The sequence below is a fragment of the Anguilla rostrata genome, chromosome 1 (genome assembly GCF_018555375.3).
Source record: "Anguilla rostrata isolate EN2019 chromosome 1, ASM1855537v3, whole genome shotgun sequence".
NCBI classification, from domain to species: Eukaryota; Metazoa; Chordata; class Actinopteri; order Anguilliformes; family Anguillidae; genus Anguilla; species Anguilla rostrata.
Window position 1 is genome coordinate 69747187 of NC_057933.1, and position 23053 is coordinate 69770239.

General features: G+C 45.8%; 2 protein-coding genes across 5 annotated transcripts; both read left to right on the forward strand.

The window, feature by feature from the left end:
* The first annotated feature begins 904 nt into the window (after positions 1 to 904).
* On the forward strand, positions 905 to 6913 carry fdps (farnesyl diphosphate synthase (farnesyl pyrophosphate synthetase, dimethylallyltranstransferase, geranyltranstransferase)). Its single transcript, XM_064296349.1, has 10 exons — positions 905 to 1482; positions 2594 to 2749; positions 3277 to 3417; positions 4015 to 4095; positions 4224 to 4346; positions 4538 to 4626; positions 4882 to 4954; positions 5310 to 5387; positions 5526 to 5660; positions 6077 to 6913. Exons 1-10 carry the CDS (start codon positions 1480 to 1482, stop codon positions 6275 to 6277), a joined length of 1080 nt encoding a protein of 359 aa, XP_064152419.1. The 5' UTR covers positions 905 to 1479; the 3' UTR covers positions 6278 to 6913.
* Positions 6914 to 7396: 483 nt separating this feature from the next.
* Positions 7397 to 22745, forward strand: rusc1 (RUN and SH3 domain containing 1). Of its 4 annotated transcripts, none has more exons than XM_064296310.1 (12): positions 7397 to 7518; positions 8833 to 12039; positions 14289 to 15185; positions 16416 to 16535; positions 16938 to 17014; positions 17186 to 17203; positions 17690 to 17864; positions 18312 to 18417; positions 18563 to 18609; positions 18862 to 19663; positions 20036 to 20188; positions 20377 to 22745. In XM_064296310.1, the coding sequence occupies exons 2-12, from the start codon at positions 8976 to 8978 to the stop codon at positions 20540 to 20542; spliced, it is 5625 nt and encodes a 1874-aa protein (XP_064152380.1). In that variant the 5' UTR covers positions 7397 to 7518; positions 8833 to 8975; the 3' UTR covers positions 20543 to 22745. The 4 variants fall into 4 exon arrangements, with proteins under 4 accessions (XP_064152380.1, XP_064152398.1, XP_064152388.1 ...); XM_064296328.1 differs by having other exon boundaries at positions 7400 to 7518; positions 14364 to 15185; XM_064296318.1 differs by lacking the exon at positions 17186 to 17203 and having other exon boundaries at positions 7401 to 7518.
* The last annotated feature ends 308 nt before the right edge of the window (positions 22746 to 23053 follow it).

The following is a 23053-nucleotide window of genomic DNA, read 5'->3' on the forward strand; positions in this document are numbered from 1 at the left end:
GGTGAGTACATTTTATCCGTAGCCTATTAGTTTGACATATTTAAGCATAACTGTATTTCAAATGTTGCATTTGTTCTCATAAATATGTAATATTATTTCATGAAATTATTATCATAGAAAACAACACTATAATGTGCTGGGCCAGTGGTTCTCAACCTCGGTCCTGGGGGCCCACTGTGTATGCTGGTTTTTGTTCCAACCAAAATTGCAATCCCGGATTTGTAACAAGCTATTATTTTTCCTTAATTAGGTGCTTCTCATGTCAGAGGGATTATTTGCCCACTTAAGCCACCTTGTGTCAGAAATAGCTATGCATGCCATAAAGAATAAAAGTCACATATTCACATTGTGCTATATTGTAGACGATTATGTAAAGAGGTTAAAAAAAAAAACTTTTTAACTCATCAAAATAAAGGCTGAGGAAAATCAACAGGTTCCTAATTGGGGAAAGTGTGGACACCTGGCCACTAAATCTAATCATTTGATAGATAACGAAGAATTCAAAAACAAAGAAAATGATAATGAGTCAAACCTGTATTGTACTAATTAGTTTAAGGGAAATATTATGCACTTAAAGCACTTAAACACATGTGTTCAGCAACCTAATTAGGAGCCTATTATTTCCCCTCGTTAATTTGATCTGTTAAAAATGTTACCTCTTTTTAAGTGATTGTATGCAATCACTTAAAAAGCAACACAATAACACAATGGGATTTTATTCTTCATGCCATGCATAGCAATTTCTGACATAATGTGGCTTAAGAGGGTAAATAATTCCTCTTAACATGGAAAACACCTCATTAAGAAAAATGAACAGCTTGTTAAAATTCTGAGATTGCAATTGTGGTTGGAACAAAAACCAGCATACACAGTGGGTCCCCAGGACCGAGGTTGAGAACCACTGTGGTAGGCTTTTCTCTAGGCACACACTTATAACACAACATCGAACTAAATCAGGTTTAGTTATAGGTTTAGGAGGTTCACTATGTTCTAACACATTTTACCATAGCATCCGATAATATATCTGATTTACTAATTCTACATCAACGTAGAAAATGTATTGCGATGTAACTTTTGGCAAGTTACATTTAACACGGGGACCCACCTCTAGCTAACCATTGTTTCCACAGTAACGCCACCTCAACATCAGATGGGTCCACTGTGTAATACTCCACCCCTTTTGTCGTTCTATTGGTCATGAGGCGTAAAGCCCATCCTCGTCCGATTGTAATAGCCAATGAAATACTGTGATGTCATATGACGTCTCCGAATGCTGTGCCTTTTATTATTATTCGCAATACTTCATGGAACTTGTAGTTTGTTAGTGACACAATTCAATAAATACTGAAGTACAGAAAACTACGACGCACAGAAGGTGTCCACTGCGGTTGTCTGTAGTGTTGTCCCGTACTTCAGAGAGGGAAGAGTTCAGAAGAGTACCTTGCCAGCTATCAAACGTCATTCGAAAACCCTACAAACATGGTAAGGTAGAGGCTCCATGAAATACTATAGCGTTTACGTATTTTTCTGTGAAACAGAACATTAACTTTGTTAATATTTCCGCTTTTTAGCTGGTTAGCTATTCTGACAGGTACGACGTTGTGTTACTAGTGTTCTCCTCTGATATTTAGATAGTTTACCAGTTTGCTGAGATCATTATAGCTATTGGTTTTCTATAATTAGACTATGCTGGACCCGATGTTGCACTATCGTTTGTTACGGACACCCTTGTACTGTACCAACCCTAGCTACCTCTGTCGCCTATGTAGCCTACCAGTGATTTTAGCTGGCCAGGATGCAGAGTCAGCCACCACTGTAAGAGCTGCATTGATTACGACAAATTGCTATAGCGATTATGTAGCTAAGTTAAGGCAGCTCAACTCGGTTTGTGTTTTTTAACCGGTTAGATTACCAGTACCACTGCCAAAATCTTGACATACAGCCTGCAACTGATGTGCACGTCTAAACTCAGTATTACTCGGTCGCAATAGTACTCTCAACCTCTTCTCTTTACTTGCTGTACTGTACGTCTTTATCAAGTACGCCAATTAAAGTAGCTGCATAATCTATACATACAGATAGGTTTCCTTTCTTTGATATTTGCATTTTAATTTGATAGAGCAGTGGGGTTCCAGAAAGGGCCAGTGTGGGTGCACACACCTGATTCTACTAATCAATCACTAGAGTCATTGCTAAGCACTTTGATGAGTAGAATCAGGACCAGGTGTGTGTACCCACACTGGCCCTTTCTGGGTAAGGCTGGGGACCCCAGCTCTAAAACATGAAAAGCGCCTAATTAAGAAAAATTAACAGCTTGTTAAAATTCTGGGATTGCTGTTGAGGTTGGAATGAAAACCAGCATGCACAGGGGTCCCCCAGGACCGAGTTTGAGAACCACTGTAATAGAAAATTCACTGGAATAATGAGTATGTTGTAAGCATTTTGCGGAATTTAACAATACAGATTTTCTTGGGCTGCTTAATCTCGTGTTCTCCCATACGTGCTACACTCTTCCTCGTTTCCCCTTGCACCTAATGTTTCTTTTCCCTCTCATCATTTCCCTGTCCTGTTAATACCCCTATCCCTCTCTCAGGGTGACAACAAGTGCAGTAACGGCATTCAGCACCAGGGGTCAGCGATGACGGATGCTCAGTTGTTCGAGGAGCAGTTTGAGGAGCTGGTGTCGGAGCTGACCGAAAAAGACTTTACCGACCCCGTCCTTGCCGATGCCCTCAACAGGCTGAGAGATGTAGGTTATTGCACTTACTGACAAATGATTAGAAATGTGGAGCACAGACACAAATATGACAGAACCCTACTAGAATTTCTGTCATCAAAAAAATATATATTCTACAAATTGAGTCGTTCTGATGAGTAAGGCCCAGATTAAGTCCAGATCTGCCAGTCTGTGGCTGTGAGCTCCTCAGAGTGACACCTAATTGGCCACTGTGTTTCCTGGGGAGGGCGGGTTTCAGCCACTTCCTCTTTCAGTAGTGACCCCTCTGATCAGTGAGGGCAGGGGTGGCCTACCCTGGTCCTGGGGAGCCACAGGGTCAGCTGGTTTTTGTTTTCACCTTAAATACAACAACCACTCAGACAAAAGAAACCATGTTGGCTGAGTCAACTGTGTAGTCAACTACTATAATTGATCAATTAAGTGCTGAGCAGAAACAAAAACCAGCAGGACCTGCCACTCTCCAAGACCTGGGTTGGCCACCCCTGAGTTAGAGGGGACTAACAGAAAGCTAATTGCTTGATTTTTTTGCTCTTTTGCAGGTGCTGCAGTATAATGCCCCAGGGGGCAAGAGGAACCGGGGCCTGTCTGTCATTGGCTCATTGCGGGAGTTTGTGCCCCCCTCAGAGCTGTCACATGACGCTGTCCGGCATGCCCTCCTGGTTGGCTGGTGCATTGAGCTGGTGAGAGTGATGGACCAGATGCATGCCGGGAGATGAGTTGACCAGGGGTTCTCAAATACTCACATCCTGTCTGGGGGCCTCCCTGTGCATGCTGGCTTCAAAATTCTGTCTCAGATTTGACTCGTACAGTCATACATGCATACAGTGCATTCATGACTCGTTGCAGTATGCCTTTTCTTTGGACTTGTCATTTTCCACAAATGGTTTAGTTTCACTGGCCATGAATCTAGTTAGGAATTAAGAACAGTGATTTCAACCAATTGGTCTTATCAGATAATCATGAAAGAGGAACCTCTTTCTGAATGAGTAATGTTCCACATACGCACATCACTTAAAATGAAAGCAATTGTCTAAGAATTGGTTTGATTTATTATTAAGTCTTTAAATTAAAATGTAGCATGCACTGTTTTTGACATGACTGTGAAACTTTAAAATTGAAAAATGAAAATGACCAGGCTGTGGTTGGAATGAAACCCTTAATATACGGAGAGGCCCAGTTTCACTCTTGGTTATTTCACATAGCCTCACCTGTAATCCACTCCATATTATATGTATGTCTAGATACAGGCATAGACACAGAGTCTCTCTCTCTCTCAGCTTCAGGCATTCTTCCTGGTAGCAGATGACATCATGGATGCATCTGTGACTCGGAGGGGGCAGCCCTGCTGGTACAAAAAGGTGATCCCGAGAATGAGTTTTTACCTTCATTCCTTGCGTCCATTGATTGATCAACAGTCTATCAGCACATGCTCCACTGTATTTGAACACATCCGTGTGGTCTGTCCCTGCCATTTTCCTGCCCTCAGGAGGGAGTGGGTTTGGACGCCATCAATGATGCCTTCCTCCTGGAGGGGTCAATCTACAGGCTTCTGCGGAGGCACTGCAGGGGTCAGACCTACTACACACACCTGCTGGAGCTGTTCACAGAGGTAACATGCATTCGCACACACACACACACACACACACACGCACTGTGTCAACCTGTAGGCTGTGTCAAACAGTGGAAACTGTAAACGGCCCTTCAGTGGTGCTTTTGAGATGACATTTTCTCACACTCGCGGCGTCTGTCTGTGTCCACATGTCCCTGCCTCCCTGCTTCCCTCCATCCATCCCTCTTCAGACCTCTTTCCAGACAGAGCTGGGTCAGGCCCTGGACCTGATGACTGCCCCGCCCAATCAGATCGATCTGAACCGCTTCAGCATGGAGAGGTGAGAGAGGAAGTGGGCGGTGCTCTGCTGTCACCTCGGCTGTTAACAGCGCATTACAGGTTTTACACGGGGACGTGACTGCGCTCACCTGCTTAAATTATCGCTCGTAGTGGCGGTTTCAATCAAGTGCGGAACCAAGTCTCAGGCTGCAGTGCTGCACATTGAAGCTGTAGTCTCCAGTTAGCGTCGGTGCTTCGCGCCACCCCACCTCCCCCTCACTAACCTCCAGTTCACTCCACTTTCGATCTCTCTCAGGTACAAAGCCATAGTGAAGTACAAGACTGCTTTTTACTCCTTCTACCTGCCTGTGGCTTCGGCAATGTACATGGTGAGTTTACGAGCAGTATGTGCTTTCAGTAACACAGTGCGTGCCCATTTCTGATGCGTTATCATATTATGTGCTGTCATGTTCCAGAACAACAGGGCATCCTGCATTTTTTATGTTCAGGTAGCTTTAATGGCATCCTAATTTAACACTGTTGCAAATGGTAGAACTATGAAATGGAATATGAGAATATGACAAATGATGTCAGTTGTAAAAGTCTGATACTGCACATATAACAAACTGAAATAATAAAGTGATGCTTTTCTCTCCGTGTGTCTGCCCTCTTCTGTTTCCATCAAATGAGCAGTTGAGGGTTTGTTATGAATGGCCTTATGTGTTTCTGTGTTATATACTGCAGGCTGGAATAGACAGTGAGGTGGAACACAACAACGCCAAAACCATCTTGCTGGAGATGGGGGAGTTCTTTCAGATTCAGGTATGGACACCCATTATTTCCACCATTCCTTCTCTTGCCATTTTCTTGTGTATCGAGAAGATGTCGGTTGGTTAGTGATATGAAGGATTGTACAAGATGGAGGTGTGATGTAACGGTTAAACTGTTTGCTTCTTCAAGGATGACTACCTTGATTGCTATGGTGATCCTGCTGTGACAGGGAAGATTGGCACAGACATCCAGGACAACAAGTGCAGCTGGCTGGTGGTGACTGCGCTGGGGGTCATGACCCCTGAACAGAGGGAGGAGCTTCAGGTGAGAGAGCAGTTACCCTTTTAGCTGAAGAAAATGATATCACAGCCTTCTCTTTGTAGCATTACATACAGTAAGAGTGCATTCATCTCACTCACACTAGGGCACTAGTCTTTTCTCAGGTCACTTATTGTATATATTTTTCATGTAGTATTTTGTGAATTCAGTAATTTGTAGACAAATCTGCACAGTAGACAGCAGGTTTGTGGTGCGCGTAATGTTAGTAATTTTGTCATCTGAAACCCGCTGATCCCAGGTTCAGCTTCTAGCCTGCATTCCACTCTCCTGCCGCTGTCGTCACCAATGTTGCACAAAAAGGGCATTAGCGCCGAAGGTGCTAACTGAGGTGAATCCCTGCAGGATGTGCCATTTTTCCCGTTAATTACCTGTCTTATCTGAACACCTCTCTTCTCTCTCAGTCTTGTTACGGGCGCCATGACGACAAGAGCGTGGAGCGTGTCAAGGCTCTTTACGACGCGCTGGGGATGCCTGCTCTCTATCGACAGCACGAAGAGGAAAGCTACCAGCGCCTGCTCAAGCTCATCGAGTGTCACGCCCAAAACCTTCCCCACGCCGTCTTCTTGAACTTTGCAAAGAAGATCTACAAGAGGAACAAGTAGATGTGGCAGAAGGATTAGGGCTCAAGGCTTAGGACTTTTCAAATGTACTGGATGACACAGTGGGCAGGAGGTGTTAGTGTCAGACACAGAGCTGAGGGGGGGAAGTCTACGGGTGTGACACTAAAGAGTGTAAACCAGGGAGGAGGGGAATGGCTATATCAGTAATCATTTAGAGAGATGGAAGAGGTGCAAGTGACTGTTTTGTGAGTTTATAAATATAGCCTTAGGATCACCGGACATGATATACATGAAGCACGATAATCCACTCTCACAACTCACTGCAGGGCACTGAAAGATTAACAGGTCACATCCACAGCCTGCGTAATAATAATAAAACAGGTGTGGAAATGGAGGCAGTGCTCATGTGTGCCACCTGAGCATGCTTCTCTGGTCAGTAATTGAGTGGGGTCGACTGTCCTGTTCAACGTTATTGAATGCTGCTGGTGTGTAATAGGTTTTCCAGTTGTGTGGCTTTGATTGACTGCCCTCTGTCCCTCTCTTCCTCTGTCTCTGCCTGACCTCTGGGTCCTCCCATCTTACCTTCTCTTGTGGTCTCTGTAAATTCCACATGTAAATTTCACTGGTGAATATCTGCTGTTAATAAAGGACTTTTCTCTTTTTATTGCAAACATTAAATTTATTATAACGTCAGGAACAAAAGATTTAGTGTCCTTATTTGGCATTTGAAGCTGTCATTCTGTATCGCATGCATAGGTGTGTGGGTGTGCGGTGTGGTGCGTGTATACGTGTGTGTGTGTGTGTGTAATTTGTGTATGTACGTGCATATGCACATGAAAGTGCACACAGTGTACTCTGTATTTTGAATGGAAAAGCACCTGATGTATATTGTTTACGTATGCTTTACAGCTGTTTTCTCTTTCATGATGCCTGTTGAGCTATTCCTTCATGTTCAGTGCGTCTGGAACGGACGCGTCAGTTTTTATTTTTTATAAAGTGCGCATAGATATCAAGACACTGGAATAAAGAAGAGATGGCAGGGGAAGCTGATGGAATGGCGAGCAGAAGAACGGAAGCGGTGGCATGGTCATAGCCAAGTAAACGAAGATGGAGAGGGCGAATGAGGGGTGTGGCCTAATTGTGATGAGGGGTGGATGACGAGAGATAAGGAGGTGGCCGCTAAGAGGGAGGATTTCGCGATCGCTCAGTGAGGGGGGTCGTATGGTACGCATCTGCATCCGCAGCATTCTGCCTCCATCTTTCCATCTTTTTCTCCGCTGCCGGTGAGTTTATTTGAAGGACAATATTCTTTATTTTGCAACGCTCGCTCTCTGTTTCTTCGCTATAATCTAATGCGTATTTGCTATTCCTGGGTTTCTGTCCGCATTTAAGATGTTTTTTTATCTTTACAATGAGGCGATAATTGTGCGCACATCTCTCTCGACTGGTATTAAATTCGAAAATAAAACCAATTATATATATGAAGATATTTAATATTTAACATGGCTTCTAATGGTAGTGGCGTTTTTTGATCAAACAGGGAAGGTAAAGACGATGCGGCGGTGCCCCCTCCCTTTTCTCCCGCGCGGCCCCCATAGATCGATATATCTTATGGTAAATAACTGGTATTAGGTTATTTACAGCCGATGAGGTCATTTGTGTTTTGTATTATATTATCATAGATCAGGCAGATTATCCTAAATCGTCCAATACTGCGTTTTTGTTGTTGTTGGCATTTATGTACATGGTTTTTCGTTTGATCCAAGGACACGGATTGTGTACAAATAGCCGGCGGTATGTGTTTGTGTGTGTTTCTGAATGTGTGCGATAGAGAGAGAAAGAGAGAGAGCAGTGCGTATTTTTTATGCTCTATATAATTTCGTTAGTGCACTCAATTTGATGCGCCGACTTGTGCTGGAGAAATAATTAGATGTGTATAAAACAGCATGTTAATTTATTTAATGATTGTTTAGTTTTGCTTTTCAAGTGTGTGTATAATGAGCTGCATTTTTCCAATTTTAACTGGGGTGAGTGTGTGTGTGTGTGTGTGTGTGAGAGAGAGAGAGAGACAGATAGACAGAGAGAGGGAGAGATGAGGCAGAATTTCTTCTGTGCTATAACCCTGTGGCATATCGCTCAACAGAGCAGAATGGATCAAAATGCTGAGAGATGACTATAATTGTCTATTAGTTGCTAACTGTCTTCCAAAAGTATTGTGCTCAGCATTGGGTTTAACTTGATGCTTGTGTGTGTCTGTCTGTCTGTGTGTGTGTGTGTCTGTGCGCGTGTATGTGCATACGTGCATGTGTGTGTGTGTGTGTGTGTGTTTGAGACAGAGAGAAAGAGACAAGGAAGAATGTCTTATATTAACCAGTGACTTGGCTGTCAAGCACAGTTTTATGTTCTTTACTGTTCTTTTTGTAGAGGGGCGAATTGGATGGCTATTTTACATTTAACTGTGGACCTAGATAAGTGTTGAATGTAGTCTGAACCATGCTGTGTCACCTTGAGAAGAACAGGGAGATTTAGAAAAAAAAAACGTATTCTTCTCGCCTATCTGTAACTGTGTTGACTCCATGTTTCTCTTGTTATTTCAGGATCTGTGCGGAGTCAAGATGTGAACATGATGTGTATTCCTGGTTGGGATCTTTTCTCCCTATAGATCAGACATCCTGATTTTTAAACCTCAGAAACTGTCACACCCTCTTTCTCCTATCATTACCCACCACCATTACCTATAATGCTTTCCTCAGCTCGGCCTTCTGTGCCCCCCCGGCCTCGTCGCTTTGACAACCACAAACGTAACAATGTGGTGGACCCAAAGTCTCTTGGTCAGGGCGGCCGTAGGGAGGACAAAAACATGAACACCGCTGTCACTGCTGCTTCCTCTTCTGTATGTCGGGCCAGTAAGGTGCCTGCTGAGTCTTCCAGGTCAAGGAGGGGTGACCAGGGCCGAACCAGTGTAGGACAACCCAAAGTAGACCAGAGAAAAAACAGCACCATTCCAGTCAGGGCAAAACCCAAACCTAAAACTGGACATTCAGTGTCTAAACCAGGTTCCCTTCCTGACCCAAATTGTAATGAGCCAAGCTTGCCTTGCCTGTGCTGTGATGGGCACTCACCCCAAGACAGCAACAGTCTCTACAACCACAACTACAACAACAACAACACCATTGCCATCAGAAAAAAGCTAGAACTACAACCAGCACAGAAACAAAGTAGGGATCAGACTCCTCAGAAGGCGAGAGACACAAAAAAAGCTGAACCAAACCACAAGCAGACACAACAACAAGAACCACAAAAGCAACAACAACCAAACGACCCTCCAAATTCCCAGGAGACACAGAAAGCAGAGGCAAGTGAAGACATGGAACACAATGAAGGTGATGATGAAGAAGACGACGATGATGATGACGACACACTGGTCCCCTCCTGTCACGACTGCCCTCCCTCCCTCCTGCAGTTCTCCCTCACCTCTTCAACCTCATCTTCTTCTACTTCCATAAGCAGCTGCTCAGATTTTGAGACAGATGGCCCCGATGCTCTCTCACCCCCCTCTCAGGACCTGGCCCCTGAGCAGACCTCACCGACTAACTCCCTGTCCTCTCAGCCTCAGATCTTCCCCCTGGATGCCCATCTTTCTCCTGTGCCACCCCTGCCTCCCTGCTCCCCGGATGAAGGATACCCGTCCGCCCGCAGCTCTCCCTCCTCAGATTTCCCAGAGGGTAAGGGATTGTTCAGGCAAGACTGCACAAGACTGGATCTTTTGAGCCTCTTGGATTCAATGGATGGACTGGGCAAGAACGACCTGTTCAATCAAATGGTTCAAGTGGCACGTTGGGAGCTGGAAGGCGACCTAGAGCTGAGGGATCGATTTGATCACCTGCAGAAACTTGAACAAGTGAACATGCAGGTAAAGATAGCATACCTGGAAAGGCTTCAAGAAGCCAGGCTAGAGCTGGGTGAAGGGGATCTTTCAGACAGCCTGGATGCATTGGAGAACATGGATACTCAGTGGAAGCTGTACAAAGGGCATGAGTTTTGTGATTCCCAGGAATTCTCTGATGCTGGGGTTGATATGACGGCTCCATCGGACATAGATGAGCCCTCGCTCCCAGATTCACTCGCTCCCTCCCCACTGCAACCTCCCCCTAGGCCTCCTAAACCACCAACAAGACACGTGGACTCACACACAGACGCACACACATACGTTAACATTAGCATTAATGCCAGCGCCCACATCACTTCCTCTGTCACCTCCACCTCCTCCTCTTCAACCTCTTCCTTTGGCAAAATTTGTCCATCTTCTTCTTCTTCCTCCTGTACATCTGAGAGTGAGGTCATAGTGCCTCCCTCTGTCCCTCCCCCTCCACTGCAAGCCCTCCCCTATTTCACATTTTACTCCTCTAGGCCTTGCCTGGCATCGCCCACGCCCCCTATCCCCCCGCCCCGGAGACGTCACAAAGCCCGAATGGAGGCACTGCGAGCCGCTGACACTCAGGGCGAAGAATCCCCAGTGTCCCTCCCACCTCCAACTTCCCGCCCCCCGCCTCTTCCACCCCCTCCTCCTGCTCTTCCTTTGCCCCCAGCCATCCCTCCCCCTCCCTCGCTGCCACCCCCTCCCTCCTTCCACACTCTGGACGCCGAGATCCGCAAACTTCTGGTGCTGGCCGGGCTGACCCAGGCTGAGCTGCTCAAACTGAGCCCGGAGCTGGGGGTGTGTGTGACGGGGGTACTGGACGATGGAGATGATGAAGAGCTGTCTGAGACTGTAGCTGCACCAGAAAGGGTCAAAGGGCAAAAGGAAAGGGTGGGAAAAGAAGCTAGTGAAGAGGCAGAGATAATGGAGGATGAGTGGAGCGAGGGAGACAGAGAACTGAGTCTGGGGCTGAGAAGGGAGATAGTGACTGGAAAAGATGCACAAGAAAAGTACTTGGAGGGAAAAATGGAGGAAAACAGGGAAGCCTATAGGACAACCTCATTTACTGAGATGGCGAGAAGACGCAAGAGAAATGGCAGCAACAGTAACTACAGTTGTAACTGTGGACATGGCCTGGATGTCAAACCAAACCCTGAGTCTAATTTTAGCACGGCCCACAGCAGTACAATTAGCTCTGTGTCTAACTGCGGCAACACTTATGAGTACAATTCAGTGGCTGACCCTGCCCCTCCTCCTCCCCCTCCCCGACCTTTACCACCCTGTCCCCCAGCACTGCCCCTGTCCCCCCTGAAACCAGCTCTAACGCTGTGTACCCTCCCTGCCAATGCATCTCGACCAGATCGTTTTGACTGGCTCATGGCCTTCTCCCCGGAAACAGAAAACCCGCCCTTCGAAATAGAGAAACCGACCGAAGGCAGTTCACAGAAGTCAACATCCGGGTCAAAGGTCACCACGTTCAAAGAGCTGCGCTACCGAAGCAGGCAGAACCCGCAACCAGCTGTGGTCCAACCAGAACCAGACCCAACAGTTATCACTCCGGATCCAGACTTCTTGTACAACCTAAAATGGAGGCGAGAGAAGACGGACGGGGATGGCATCCAATGGGAGTACACCCCCCAGGCCCACTCCGCTTTCCTTCAACCACAACCTACCAGATCATTAACCATCTTTAAAGAAATTCTGAAACTAACTGAGGGGGGCAGGCTACCAGAGCCGTGCCCCTCACAGCGCATTGGCTGCTCGACCAGCGAGAGTAACCTTTGGACCGCAGGAGTCGAGAGAGAGGGGAAGAAACTGAAGGAGGAAGAGGGGGAGGTGAGAGGAACAGCAGATGGAGGAAGGAACTGGGAATCAAGGACAACAGGTAAGCCTGGGCCTGAGGTTATATATTCCAGTGATTCATGTGCGCCAGTCACATGAGACAAGAAGGACAGACATGGTGCAACAGAAAGGCTGGTCAGACAGGCACATTTATACAGAAACTGAATGCTCACTGTCCTAGTAGCAAACAATACCAGACACAGTGGCGCACTGGGTGCATATTGAAAGTGTAAGGACAGACAAGCTTGTGCAATACAATGATGGAGTTTCCGCAGAGTCCTGAAGGCGATCTCATTGCCTGCATGATGTCATCGCTGCCTCATTGAATTATTTATGAGCTCTGCAGACCAGAAGTCTTATGGAGCGCTGCTCTCTCTCTCTCTCTCTCTCTCTCTCTCTCTCTCTGTCTCTCTCTCTCATCTCTCTTCTCTCTCTAACAGTTATACCTTAACTAGGAATATAAATTCCTTCGTTTTAATGTTGAAAACAAATAAGTGCACGAATACGTTATTTAGAAATACACTGTCTTACATTTTAGTCAAGAATTAATGATCATAAAATACATGAAAGGAAAGAAAAGTGATGATCCTTAGGGTAGTTACTCAGTGTTGATGCTCAGACTCTTTCACTCGCATCTTTGGTGGTCCCCTCTCTCTCTTCCTCCCTCTCTATTGCCATGCTTTCTCTTTATTTTGTAAGTTTTATTCTATAGGTGTCATTTTCTCCTTCGCTCATTTATCCATGACTTTCTGGCTTTCTCTTTAATCACCTCATGTTCATCTGACCTCTGTCCCTTCCAATAGGTTCTGTAGATTCTATTCCTGCTTTTTTTTAATCTCGCATTCATTGTGTGGGCTTCTCTTCCTCTTATTATTTCTAGCACTGTGGTCTGTTGATAATTCACTTCATTCTCATGTTGAAAGCAGTCGTTGAGCTGCACAGTAAGTACATCTTGCTGTCTAAATATAATTCTTAATAAGATTTTTCAAACGTCTTTCAGTGTAACACATTTATGAATGCGTGTTGAATCACCCATGTAATTACAAGCATACATCTGTGAGTGGTTGTTTTTCATGTCACTAGGTATTGACAGGTGAGTGTACTGGGTCTCCTGTACATTAGGACTGTGTGTATTGCATGCTCACGATCTTTCCAGTCAGTTACTAATGACCTGCAAGTGTGTGTGCGTGTGTGTGTGTGTGTGTGTGTGCATGTGCTTGTCTGGTGTGATTGCCAGTGAACTCCACATAAGATGTGTATGTACCTTTAAGAAGCAAAGGGGAGTTCCTGAGGTTTCGAACCAATAGTAGATCAGCGGTAGTGGAAGTACAGGAAAGGCTGTGTCAGACTATGTGGAAAAACAACTAGAGAAGGTATGGTGGTCAATGCTCTCAGTTTCTCTTCTTCCGCATGCTCAGCTAACCAGGCAGCTTGTACCAGGCGACTGAGATAGACTGACATTTTTACAGGGAGGAAGAGACAGGTAGTAGACAGGCGCATAATGTTGTGTACACACTGACTCAGCATATCATGAATGTAATCACTGTTTGCTTCCCACTATGTACAGGCACATAGGCACACCAACTTCTCAGTGTTGCTGTAAACACTTCATACGGACACGGAGTTTAGCTTTTTGCCGTTTCAAAGAATGAATACACAGAACTGAGCTGAGCTTGAAACTAATGGAATGTGTCACAGGAAGTAGTATGCATGGCGCCTGTATATGTGTGTGAAGGGATGTTTGGCGTGGTCCTGAATACTATTTCACAGTGTTCCTATATGAGGACATTGTGTTGCGTGTGCTTAGTGATGTTCTCTACAGAGTAATACAGTTAAAGCAGTCTATTCGTTGGTGATGTTTTCTCTAAGCGCTTATTTAACTTCAGACATTGACTTACTTGTGAAAACCACTTTCAGCTACCTTAGGGTGTCTGTATGCTGTCTTGAGTGCCTGTATGTGTGTGTTTAGATTATCGGATGTGTGCTGAGGTTGTTTTCCTCTAGATGTTTTCCTCTAGTGTACATTCATAGATTTGCACATTCTTTCTCTGCAAACGCTAACATTCTCTCCATCTCTCTCTCCCTCCTATTTATTTGCAACTTCCTGTTTTTGCCTCATTCCTTTTTTTTGGCGCACCTCTCCTCATACTTTTTCCTTTTTCCTCATTCCTTCATCCCACCCGTCCCAACTCTTCTTTTTAAAAAACACTTTGTTTCTCCTCTGCTTTTTACTCCTCCTCCACCTCCTCTTCCCTCCTTACTTGCTGACTCCCCCCCCCGCCCCCCGGGCAGTGTCTTCTCCCCCGCTGTCTCTCACCTCGTCCCACTCCCCGCCCGCCCCTTACTTCCTCCACTCCGACCCTCAAGGCCCCCTGTCGCAGCAGGCTGGCTTTTTTTACGGGGCCCCGCCGCCTAGGCCCCCTCGCCACCACCGTCACCATAGCGACACAGAGGCCCGGACAGTGCCCACCGCTTCCGTCGCGCCCAGCTTGGGCGGCTCGCGACGCCGCGCTGATCCAGAGAGCTCCGCGCGCTCGCTCCCCCGCGCTGGCGCTGGCGGTAACCTAGACTCCCTCTACAGCGACATAGACTCGCTGTACTGCGCCGACGCGAATAACAACGCGGGCTCGCCGTCCTGCGCTGAGGCCGACGGAGAGCTGGCCCTGAGGCCCCGCCCCGGTTTCGGTCGCGAGGGCAACGCCGTCGCGCAGCTCTGCACAACCCCGTACAAAAACGTGGACTTGCTGTGCTGCCCCAACACGGTCAGGCAGGCCGATATCGACCCGCTGTGTTACGCAGGCCGCGATGCGGACGGCCCTGCCGACGCCCATGGCTACGCCGGCGTCGATCAGAATAGCAACCGGCTGATGTGGCGCCCCGCGTATGCGGAAGAGTGCCCGGCCCCGCCCGTCTGGTACCTCTACAGCCCCAGCAACTGCCCACTGCACAGGGGGGCCCCGCCCCGCCTCTCCCCCATCGGAGCCATTTCTCCTCCGCAGAGGTTGGGGGTGCCTGTCCCGGGGGCCGACATGGCCCGTCTGAGCTCCCCGCTCTTCCCCCGCAGCCACACCATCCCTGCCCTCGCTGCCCCCTTTTATTACCCCTATCTCAAACCCGCTTCTGCTACTGCCCCTCTGAAGGAGTCCCACGTCCCTGTAGTCACCAAGCAGCCAGAGCTGTGTCCTCTGAGTAAGAACTCTTTTTCTTTCTCTCTCTCTCTCTCTCTCCCTATCTCTCTATCTCTCACCCTCTTACTGTCTTTCTCTCTCTCTCTCTCTCTCTTGCTCTCTCTGTCTTTTTCTCCTTCTCTCTATTTGTCTGTCAGTCAGTCTACATGCTACACTTCAGCGACACTACTTGGATTTGTTGTATTGTCACTGTTGCATGGACCAGTAAGCATGACTCTGCTGATTGAAAAGGTGACGAGCCTAAGCTTATCATTTTGTCATATTAACTGTATGCGTATGGCTCATCATGGTCTTTATTATCATTACCACCTTTGTGTGCCTCGTTTGATGTGTATTAATAATATTAAAGGAGTAACTGCCGGTGCACAAATGGGTTAGTATTTGTAAGTGAGTTCGGTTACACACCAGATAAGTGGATACATTGTGATGCTATGTGTATATAAATGTGGATTTCTGCATTTATATAACCAACTGATATCAGTTCATATGTAGCACATATATGTGTTCACTTATTGATTATTTCTTTTTGGTGCATGTTCTTCCTCTAGCATTTCTTTGAGTACAATTGCATACACATTCTGTTTGTACTGTGGATGTCTCTATGGCAGGTCGGCTAAAATATATGGAGAACTTTGTCCCAAATACAAAATATATATACAAAATCAGTGCTAAATATAATTGTAGTATTCTTTGTTATCTTGTGATCCAGAACATTGTACACCCATTATGCTTTGGTATAGTTAAATTCTCATATACGGTATTAATGAATATCTATTCACATTTATACATGTATTGAATGTTAAGTTACATTTAGTGCTAGCTTATAAAAATACCATAATAACATAAAGGGGCAACTACCCACACACAGTACAAAAACTAATTTTATCAAGGACATGATATATTACATTCTTCTGCAGTAAGCAGGTATACTTTTAATGGCAGTACTAAAACCATGTAATAGAATAGTGCTCAATCTGCGGTCTTCATAATTTTACTGGCTTTTATTTACAGGCTAATAAAGACCCTTTACTGTCCTTTCAATTGAAAAGCTGTAGACTCCCTCAGGTTCATTTATTTATTTATTTATTTATTTTTGCATTGCCAGAAAAATGAAGTGCCTGTATTATCTTGGTCAGTCTTGCCACCAAATAATAAAAACTTATTCTTTAAGAACTACAACTGCTATAGAAGAATATAACTGTGCTTTCCACTGTCTCTCTTTTACCCTCAGCCGTTCGTAGTGTGTCATTCGCCGGCTCTATCCAGCAAGGCGAGGCCTGGATGGCCGGTGATGGGAAGGGTCCTCTGGGAGGTCAAAGGCTGTCCTCTTTATGCCTGAATGAAAAAAGAGGTAAGGGATACCGCTCTTGTTCTGAAATGTTCTTAAATGTTTCTTAAATGTTTTTGTAATCTCGGCTACATTGAAAATGAGGGCCTGGCCCTCAATTGTCCCTCCGAGAATTAAATAAAGGTTATGATGATGATGTCCTCAATAATATACTCACAGATACACAACCTGCTGTATATATTATACATTATATTTATATTTTTTTATATCCTTGCACCAAAACACTTTGCTACTTAAACTGGCAGGCATTGTGTGCTCAATGCTCGCGTGTTTGCATTCAACTGCATAAACTGTTTCCTGTAACTTTATTAGTGGTAGTACTGTTGTTGCGTTATACTAGTAGCATGTGCTGTGTTGTATGAGGGGTTGTGTTTCAGTGTGTAACGCTTCTCTGTTGTTGTGTAGCTCTCCTGAGTGCTGTCAGTGTAGCAGTGGAGGCCATTCTAGCCCAGTTCAGCACCTCTCGAACCCTCGTCCAGAAGGTCAGTGTTTCACTCAATCTCTTCCTCTCTCTCTCTCTCTCTCCAGCCATGATTGCTGTAGGAGTATTGGTCATGTCAGAAAAGATATGGGAAATATCCATGAAAATAACGATTATACCTTTCTCCCTTTTTCTTTCTTATCTCTCTTTCTCCACGTCCGTCTATCCCCAGTCTTTCAAAAATCAAAAGGTGCAGCAGTGTGTTCGATTTTCCCTTTCTGTCACTCAGTAGAAACCACTCTGTATTAATCACCTTGTTCCCCGCTCCCTCCCTATATCTCCCTGTCTCATCTCTGTCTCTGCCTCTCCTTCCCTGTCTCTGCCTACCTGTTATCCTCATATCCCTCTCTTCTTTCTATCTTTTTCTCTCCCCTTCCTCTCATATACTTTTCTCCACTGGCCCAATCTTCTCTACTTCTCCTCCTCCTATTCGGTCCTATCCTCCTCTCTCTACTCTCTCTGTTGTTTTCTCTCACTGTTTCTCCCCTTTTTCCACTTGTGTCTTCCTCTCCTTTTTCCTCTACCTCTTACACTTCTCTGGCTCTTCTTCCTCTCCCTCCTTCTCCTTTTTGTCACTCTGTACTTCTGTCTCTTGCTCTCCTCCTCTTCTCACCCCTCTTCACATCCTCCCCTTTCCCTGTTTTGCTCTCTCTCTCTAACCCCCCCCCCCCCCAAGGCCCAGTCAGGAGATAGCAGCTTCAATCCCTCTCTGGGAAGGCTGGTGCTGCAGTGCCTGTGTCCAGCTCTGTACGGCCTGCTCTCTGACGGCCTCAAGCCCCACCAGAGTGACCTTATCGCGGGACGGAGACCAAATTCACCCTGGGGTTTGGTGCAGGCCTCCACACGCCAAGGTATGGGGCAGGACTGAGCTGGTGTATTTGTGTACGTGATGAGAGAGTCTGAAATATCACCTCAAACAGAGGATATTTGTGCGTGTGTGTGTGTGTTTGCGTACCGCTTATGTGTGTGTGTGTGTGTTTGTGCCTGTGATCGTGTCATTTGTCGCATTCTGCTTCTCAGTCTATCTCTTTCTGTTCTAACACATAATAGCCTGTGGTGCACAGTGTCCTTTCTCTCTCACTCCCTCTTGAGCGCTCTTACTCACTCTTTCTGTCACTCTCGTTTTCTCTTCTTTTGTTCATGTGCTTATCGTCTGTCCTCATTCCCTTTATCACGGCTCTTGCTCTTCCTCTGTTCCAGCCATCTCTTCACATGCGTGAGAGAGCGCTGGCATCGGTGTGTGTGTGTGTGTGTGTGTGTGTTTGTGTGACTCACACGCCCTCTCTCCCGCACCCCAGGTCCCAGAACGCAGGCCCTGTACAGCCTGCAGTGTCGAGTGGCTGAGCTGCCCCAGCTAAGGCAGAGCCGGCACCGGTTCAACGCCTTCCTGCTCGGCCTGCTCAAGTAAGACGCGCTTTCGTACCGCTCGTGCACTTCAGCGAACTCTTACTTCGCCCGATGCCTTGTCCGGGCTCTTATCATTCAGTGTAACGGTGTATCGCACAGTGCAGTACTTCTGTGAGCTAATCGCTTCCTCTCTCTCCTACAGCGTGAAGCTCCTGGACTACTGGCTGTCTCATCTGCAGTCCTGTGATGGTGCATATCTGTTCTCGTCTTTCTCGGTCATATTTTGCCCCAAAACACATTTAGCATAGTTTGATCCTCCATTGTCACAATGCACAGCAAACAGTCTTGATTGTTTTAACACCATATTTATTTAACATACTTTAAACACAAAACATGCTTTTTGTCAAATGCATGTGCTAGAGCACTCTAAAAGTAGCCATATTGACAAATCAGTTCTCTCTCCTTCCCTCAATGTTCTCTCAATGTTTTGGGTTTTTCCAGATGTCCTGGCGACATACTACCGCCCCTCTTCCTTCATGCGGCTGTCGCGCACTTCCTGTCAGCCTCTTTTTGAAGAGCTCATCCTTCTACTGCAGCCCTTGTCCCTCTTGACCTTCAACCTGGATTTACTTTTCCAGCACCACCACCTTGACCCCGCCTCCCCTGGCCTCTCCTCAGCCAATCGCAGCCCTGAAACTCCCAGCCCAGCCAATCATGAGAGTAGTTTCAGGGTCCCACCCAGGGGATTTTCGATTGATAGTAGACATCCCCTTGAGAGTGTGTCAGAGCAGGACTTTAGGAATTTGGAACCAGCTGAGGACACTCAGCATGCAGTTCCCACAGCTTTAGCCAATCAGATTGCAGGTGAGGTAGAAGGGTTTGCCAATCACAGTCCATTTCCAGGAACAGTGTCTAATACGGGAGAGACCAGCCCACAACTTATGTGGCTACAGGAGAAAGAAATAGTGCCCCCTAGTGTTAGTAACTTCTCGCAGCAAGCTGGCCAGGCAATACAGCAGGGCTGGGGTGCAATGTTGCGCTGGAGTGAACGCCTGGGGCAGAACCTGGGCAATTATTACGCAACTGGGGCAGTTACATCTGAGCTGGAAAAGCCTCTTCCTCGACCCCAGGATTTCTGGTCAGGCAGTTCCTCAAACACCCTTACCCAGCCCGACCTCATCAGTTGTGAGACTCAGAAGGACCCTCCATCTGAAAGCAGTCCCACAGTTCCCTGGGGCCTGGGCAGACTGTTTGGGGCCCCTAGGGGACAGAGGAGCCCACAGACACGCACACCTACAGCTAGGTGAGCCGACATACAAACACGGTTGTGCGTCAGTGTGTGCATCTGCCTGCACTGATTAGCCTGAGGGGTAGTGTAGTATAATGTTTAGGGAAATGGGCTCGTAACTCGAAGGTTGTGGGTTTGATTTTTCCACCTTGCTTCAGTTAACATGCAGCTGCGTGAATGGGTTATATTTTAAAATAATAATTTGCGTCAGATAATCTGGATAAGAGCGTCTGTGAAAGCCTAAATGTAATGAGCATGTACTGAGTTCAGCGGGAGGAATCCGGAAGTTATGGTCCAGGCTAGGACAGTGCTACGTTATCAGAGTCCTTCTCTCGTTCTACCTCTCTTTCTTGTGTGACTTTTGCTTTCTCTGCTTTGCTTGTGTAGGCGTCCGTCGCATTGGCTTGCCCCTGGTGTCTCAGCTCTGACCCGTATAGTAAGCCCCACTCAAAACCCAGTGCCTAGAGAGGGCAGGGGAGAGGAAGAGTCCAAGGGTCCGAGAGAGGCAGAGGAAACCGGAGAGAGACCAAGACCTCTTAGGTACATTATTCACATAACATTCAGCAAAGTTAACTTAAGTCAAGTTATAAGGTAGTTGTGTAATTTTGTGCTTTTGTATGTACAGTATGATAGACATTAATTCTGCTCATCCACTGACTTCCCCTTCTCATTTCCCTTTATCCCTCTTTCTCTCCTTCCCCCCTCTCTCTCTTTCTCTCACTGTCTAGGTTGGTGCGGACCCTGTGTGACCACATGGGAACGGGGGAGGAGCTGAGCTTCCAGAAAGGAGAGGAGCTCATGGTGCTAGAAGGCGTCGACAGCGATTGGGTTCGTTGTCGTCGAGACGACAAGGAGGGACTCGTTCCCATTGGCTACACCTCTCTGATTATGTGACTCCAGCAGCGTTGACTGGATGATAAGATCAGGGAGGGCCATGGTTTTTGAAAAATAAACTGAAACATGGCTTTTCGACTCTGGTCCTGGAGCATCTTGGTGCACGCAGGAGTTCGTCACAGCCAGGCACTTTATCAACTAATTAAGCTTGTCATTAAATCCTCATTAAGGAAGACTGCACCCCCTTGTTCAGAGGGTGGAAGTGATTTAATTAAGTGCAGCTGGAAAGCCCAATATTTGTACAGCCCTCCAGGACCAGAGATGATTTGCCTTGACAGGAAATAACAAAAAGGAATATAGTAATTTAGTGATTAGTGGCTGTGTTCAATGTCCATCTCTCCTCTCTTACCAGGTTTGTGTTGACATGTTTCTGCTACTATTAGTGTTCACTTGAAAACCATATAAAGCTGAATGTATAAATATACATACATAGGATTATATATATTAAAATATATATTGAAATTACATAGGTGGATGGAGAGATAGGCAGGGATAGGAATCTAGCTAATAGCAAGTAAAAAAATGCTTCTTACAAAGAGTTGATTAGTTTCAATTAACTGAATATGGTCATCGTTCTATTAATATCAATTTTAGAACAGTATAGCACTTATACACATGATTTGCAGTTCTGCTTTAAGTTTACAACTCAGTATGATTTTAAGTGTGCTGAACTGACTGAGCGTGCATTGTGTCAATTACACAAGTATCCAAAGGCTTTTAAGTGTTTCCAATATATTGAAATAAGCTACTACAGGTATTAAAACCCATAGTTAAATAGGTTTAGCTTTTAATTGTGCGCAATGTACAACATATCAGTGATGCGCAAAGTTAAACCAATTCAAGACCTAATACAAAAAAGTAACATGCAAGTTTTATTAATTAGAGTGTCCTAATTCAACAAGATAGCAAAAATACAGTACATTGTTGTGCAAAAGCATAGAGAATATGACCTATAACATTTTCAGAGCTGTCTATAAACAGAAAATCAACTAGGGTTATGAAGAGTACATTATCATATTTGCATTTTTGGGACACGGCTGTACTGCCGTGATGGCCTTGAATAAACATCAGTCATGGTGAAGGCACATAGGAACATACAGCTGTTTTTACAAACTGAAAGATAATATTCATGTATTCCAGGTCCCTGGTTTATGCAGTTAAATGATCATATAAAAATATTATTATGACCATTATCAAAGTAGTTGTAGTAGCAGTAGCAGTAGTAATAGATATAGTAGTGTTACAAATTGTATGATGTCATTATGTTGATTATTGTGATTATGTTGGTTATAATCCTTTTTTTTTACAGTTCTTAATGTAAATGTTGAATAACTATGCATATACTGTATGCTCTGCACCTGTCCTTAAGTCTGGGAAGTTGCAATTAGAGGGTGCGGAAGATCGAGGTCAGAGATCGGGATTTAGGAAGTTGCATAAATTTAGAAATATTCGCAGCCCCAGTTTACCAGCTCTCGTGCCAACGGGTTCTTATAGTAAAGCACTGAACTACACAGGAGTTCACCTTGAGCGAACCACAGTGGTGGTGTGAAAGCCTCGGTTATGGCAGCCTTTTTCACGGTAAACGTGATATCGTGCTTCACTACAGCTAAGTCTGCCGCTTAAATCGTCTTATTATGGGAGCCTCAGAAAAAGCAAACACGTTTTTTTCTGAAACGAGCTGAGCGAGCGGATGCTGAGTCAGTGTGCACACATTAAAACAGGAGCGAACCCAACAGGCGCGACGTTACAGTCGTTGATTTTACTGTGCGCTGTGCTCCTGGACGGAAAAGCAAACCAACACAAAACTCAGGAATGTGATATTTCTGAAAGGTCATCTGTAACGGCGGGCAGGAAGTTAACATCAGTATGATTCGCTTTATTTTTGCACTTTTATTCATTCGTTTATACGGCCATCGAATTGTTTTATTACGTGTTGGGTTGTTTAATGTTGTTATTTATTGATTCTGGACTGGTAGGAGGGAATATAGCAGTTATCTACCCCTGCTTACCCTTTCTCTCTCTTTCTATCTCTCTCTATCTATCCATCTGGAGGTGTATGTGTAGAAGTGGGTTGTGTAAGCTCAGTGTTATAGCCTGACTGTGCCACTCTAATGTAACTGTGCTCCTGCAACGGTGTCAGTCGCTGTCATTCCGCCCCTGCATGTGCTTGTCTGTAAATATACAATAAACTTGATATACCCCATCCCAGGTGTGAAATTTCCCGTCTGTTGTGTGCAGTGCCACCGGTTCGTGTCCTCGCCCGACCTGGGCGATGCGCGGCAGCCGGCTTTCACAGAGCGATCCTCGCGCATCGGCGGACAGGGAGGGGGCGGCGTTCGTTTATCTGGCCGAACAGAGGGGCGATCGGATGACAGGGCCGCAGAACGCCGCATCTCACGACAACAGAGCCAATCAGAGACATCCCTTTTGTACTTGGTCGTTGTGGCGCAGCAAAAAAAAAAAATGCTTACAGAAGCAACGCGCTAACCGGTGCTATTTCAGTTACATTCC

Excerpts from the sequence above, each read along its gene's own strand:
- fdps (XM_064296349.1), top strand. Across the intron at positions 4,096-4,223 it reads AGCCCTGCTGGTACAAAAAG|GAGGGAGTGGGTTTGGACGC; the intron begins GTGATCCCGAGA and ends TCCTGCCCTCAG. Across the intron at positions 4,347-4,537 it reads TGCTGGAGCTGTTCACAGAG|ACCTCTTTCCAGACAGAGCT; the intron begins GTAACATGCATT and ends ATCCCTCTTCAG.
- rusc1 (XM_064296310.1), top strand. The coding sequence starts at position 8,976 with ATGCTTTCCTCAGCTCGGCCTTCTGTGCCCCCCCGGCCTCGTCGCTTT. Across the intron at positions 12,040-14,288 it reads CTGGGAATCAAGGACAACAG|TGTCTTCTCCCCCGCTGTCT; the intron begins GTAAGCCTGGGC and ends CCCCCCGGGCAG. Across the intron at positions 19,664-20,035 it reads ACACGCACACCTACAGCTAG|GCGTCCGTCGCATTGGCTTG; the intron begins GTGAGCCGACAT and ends TTGCTTGTGTAG.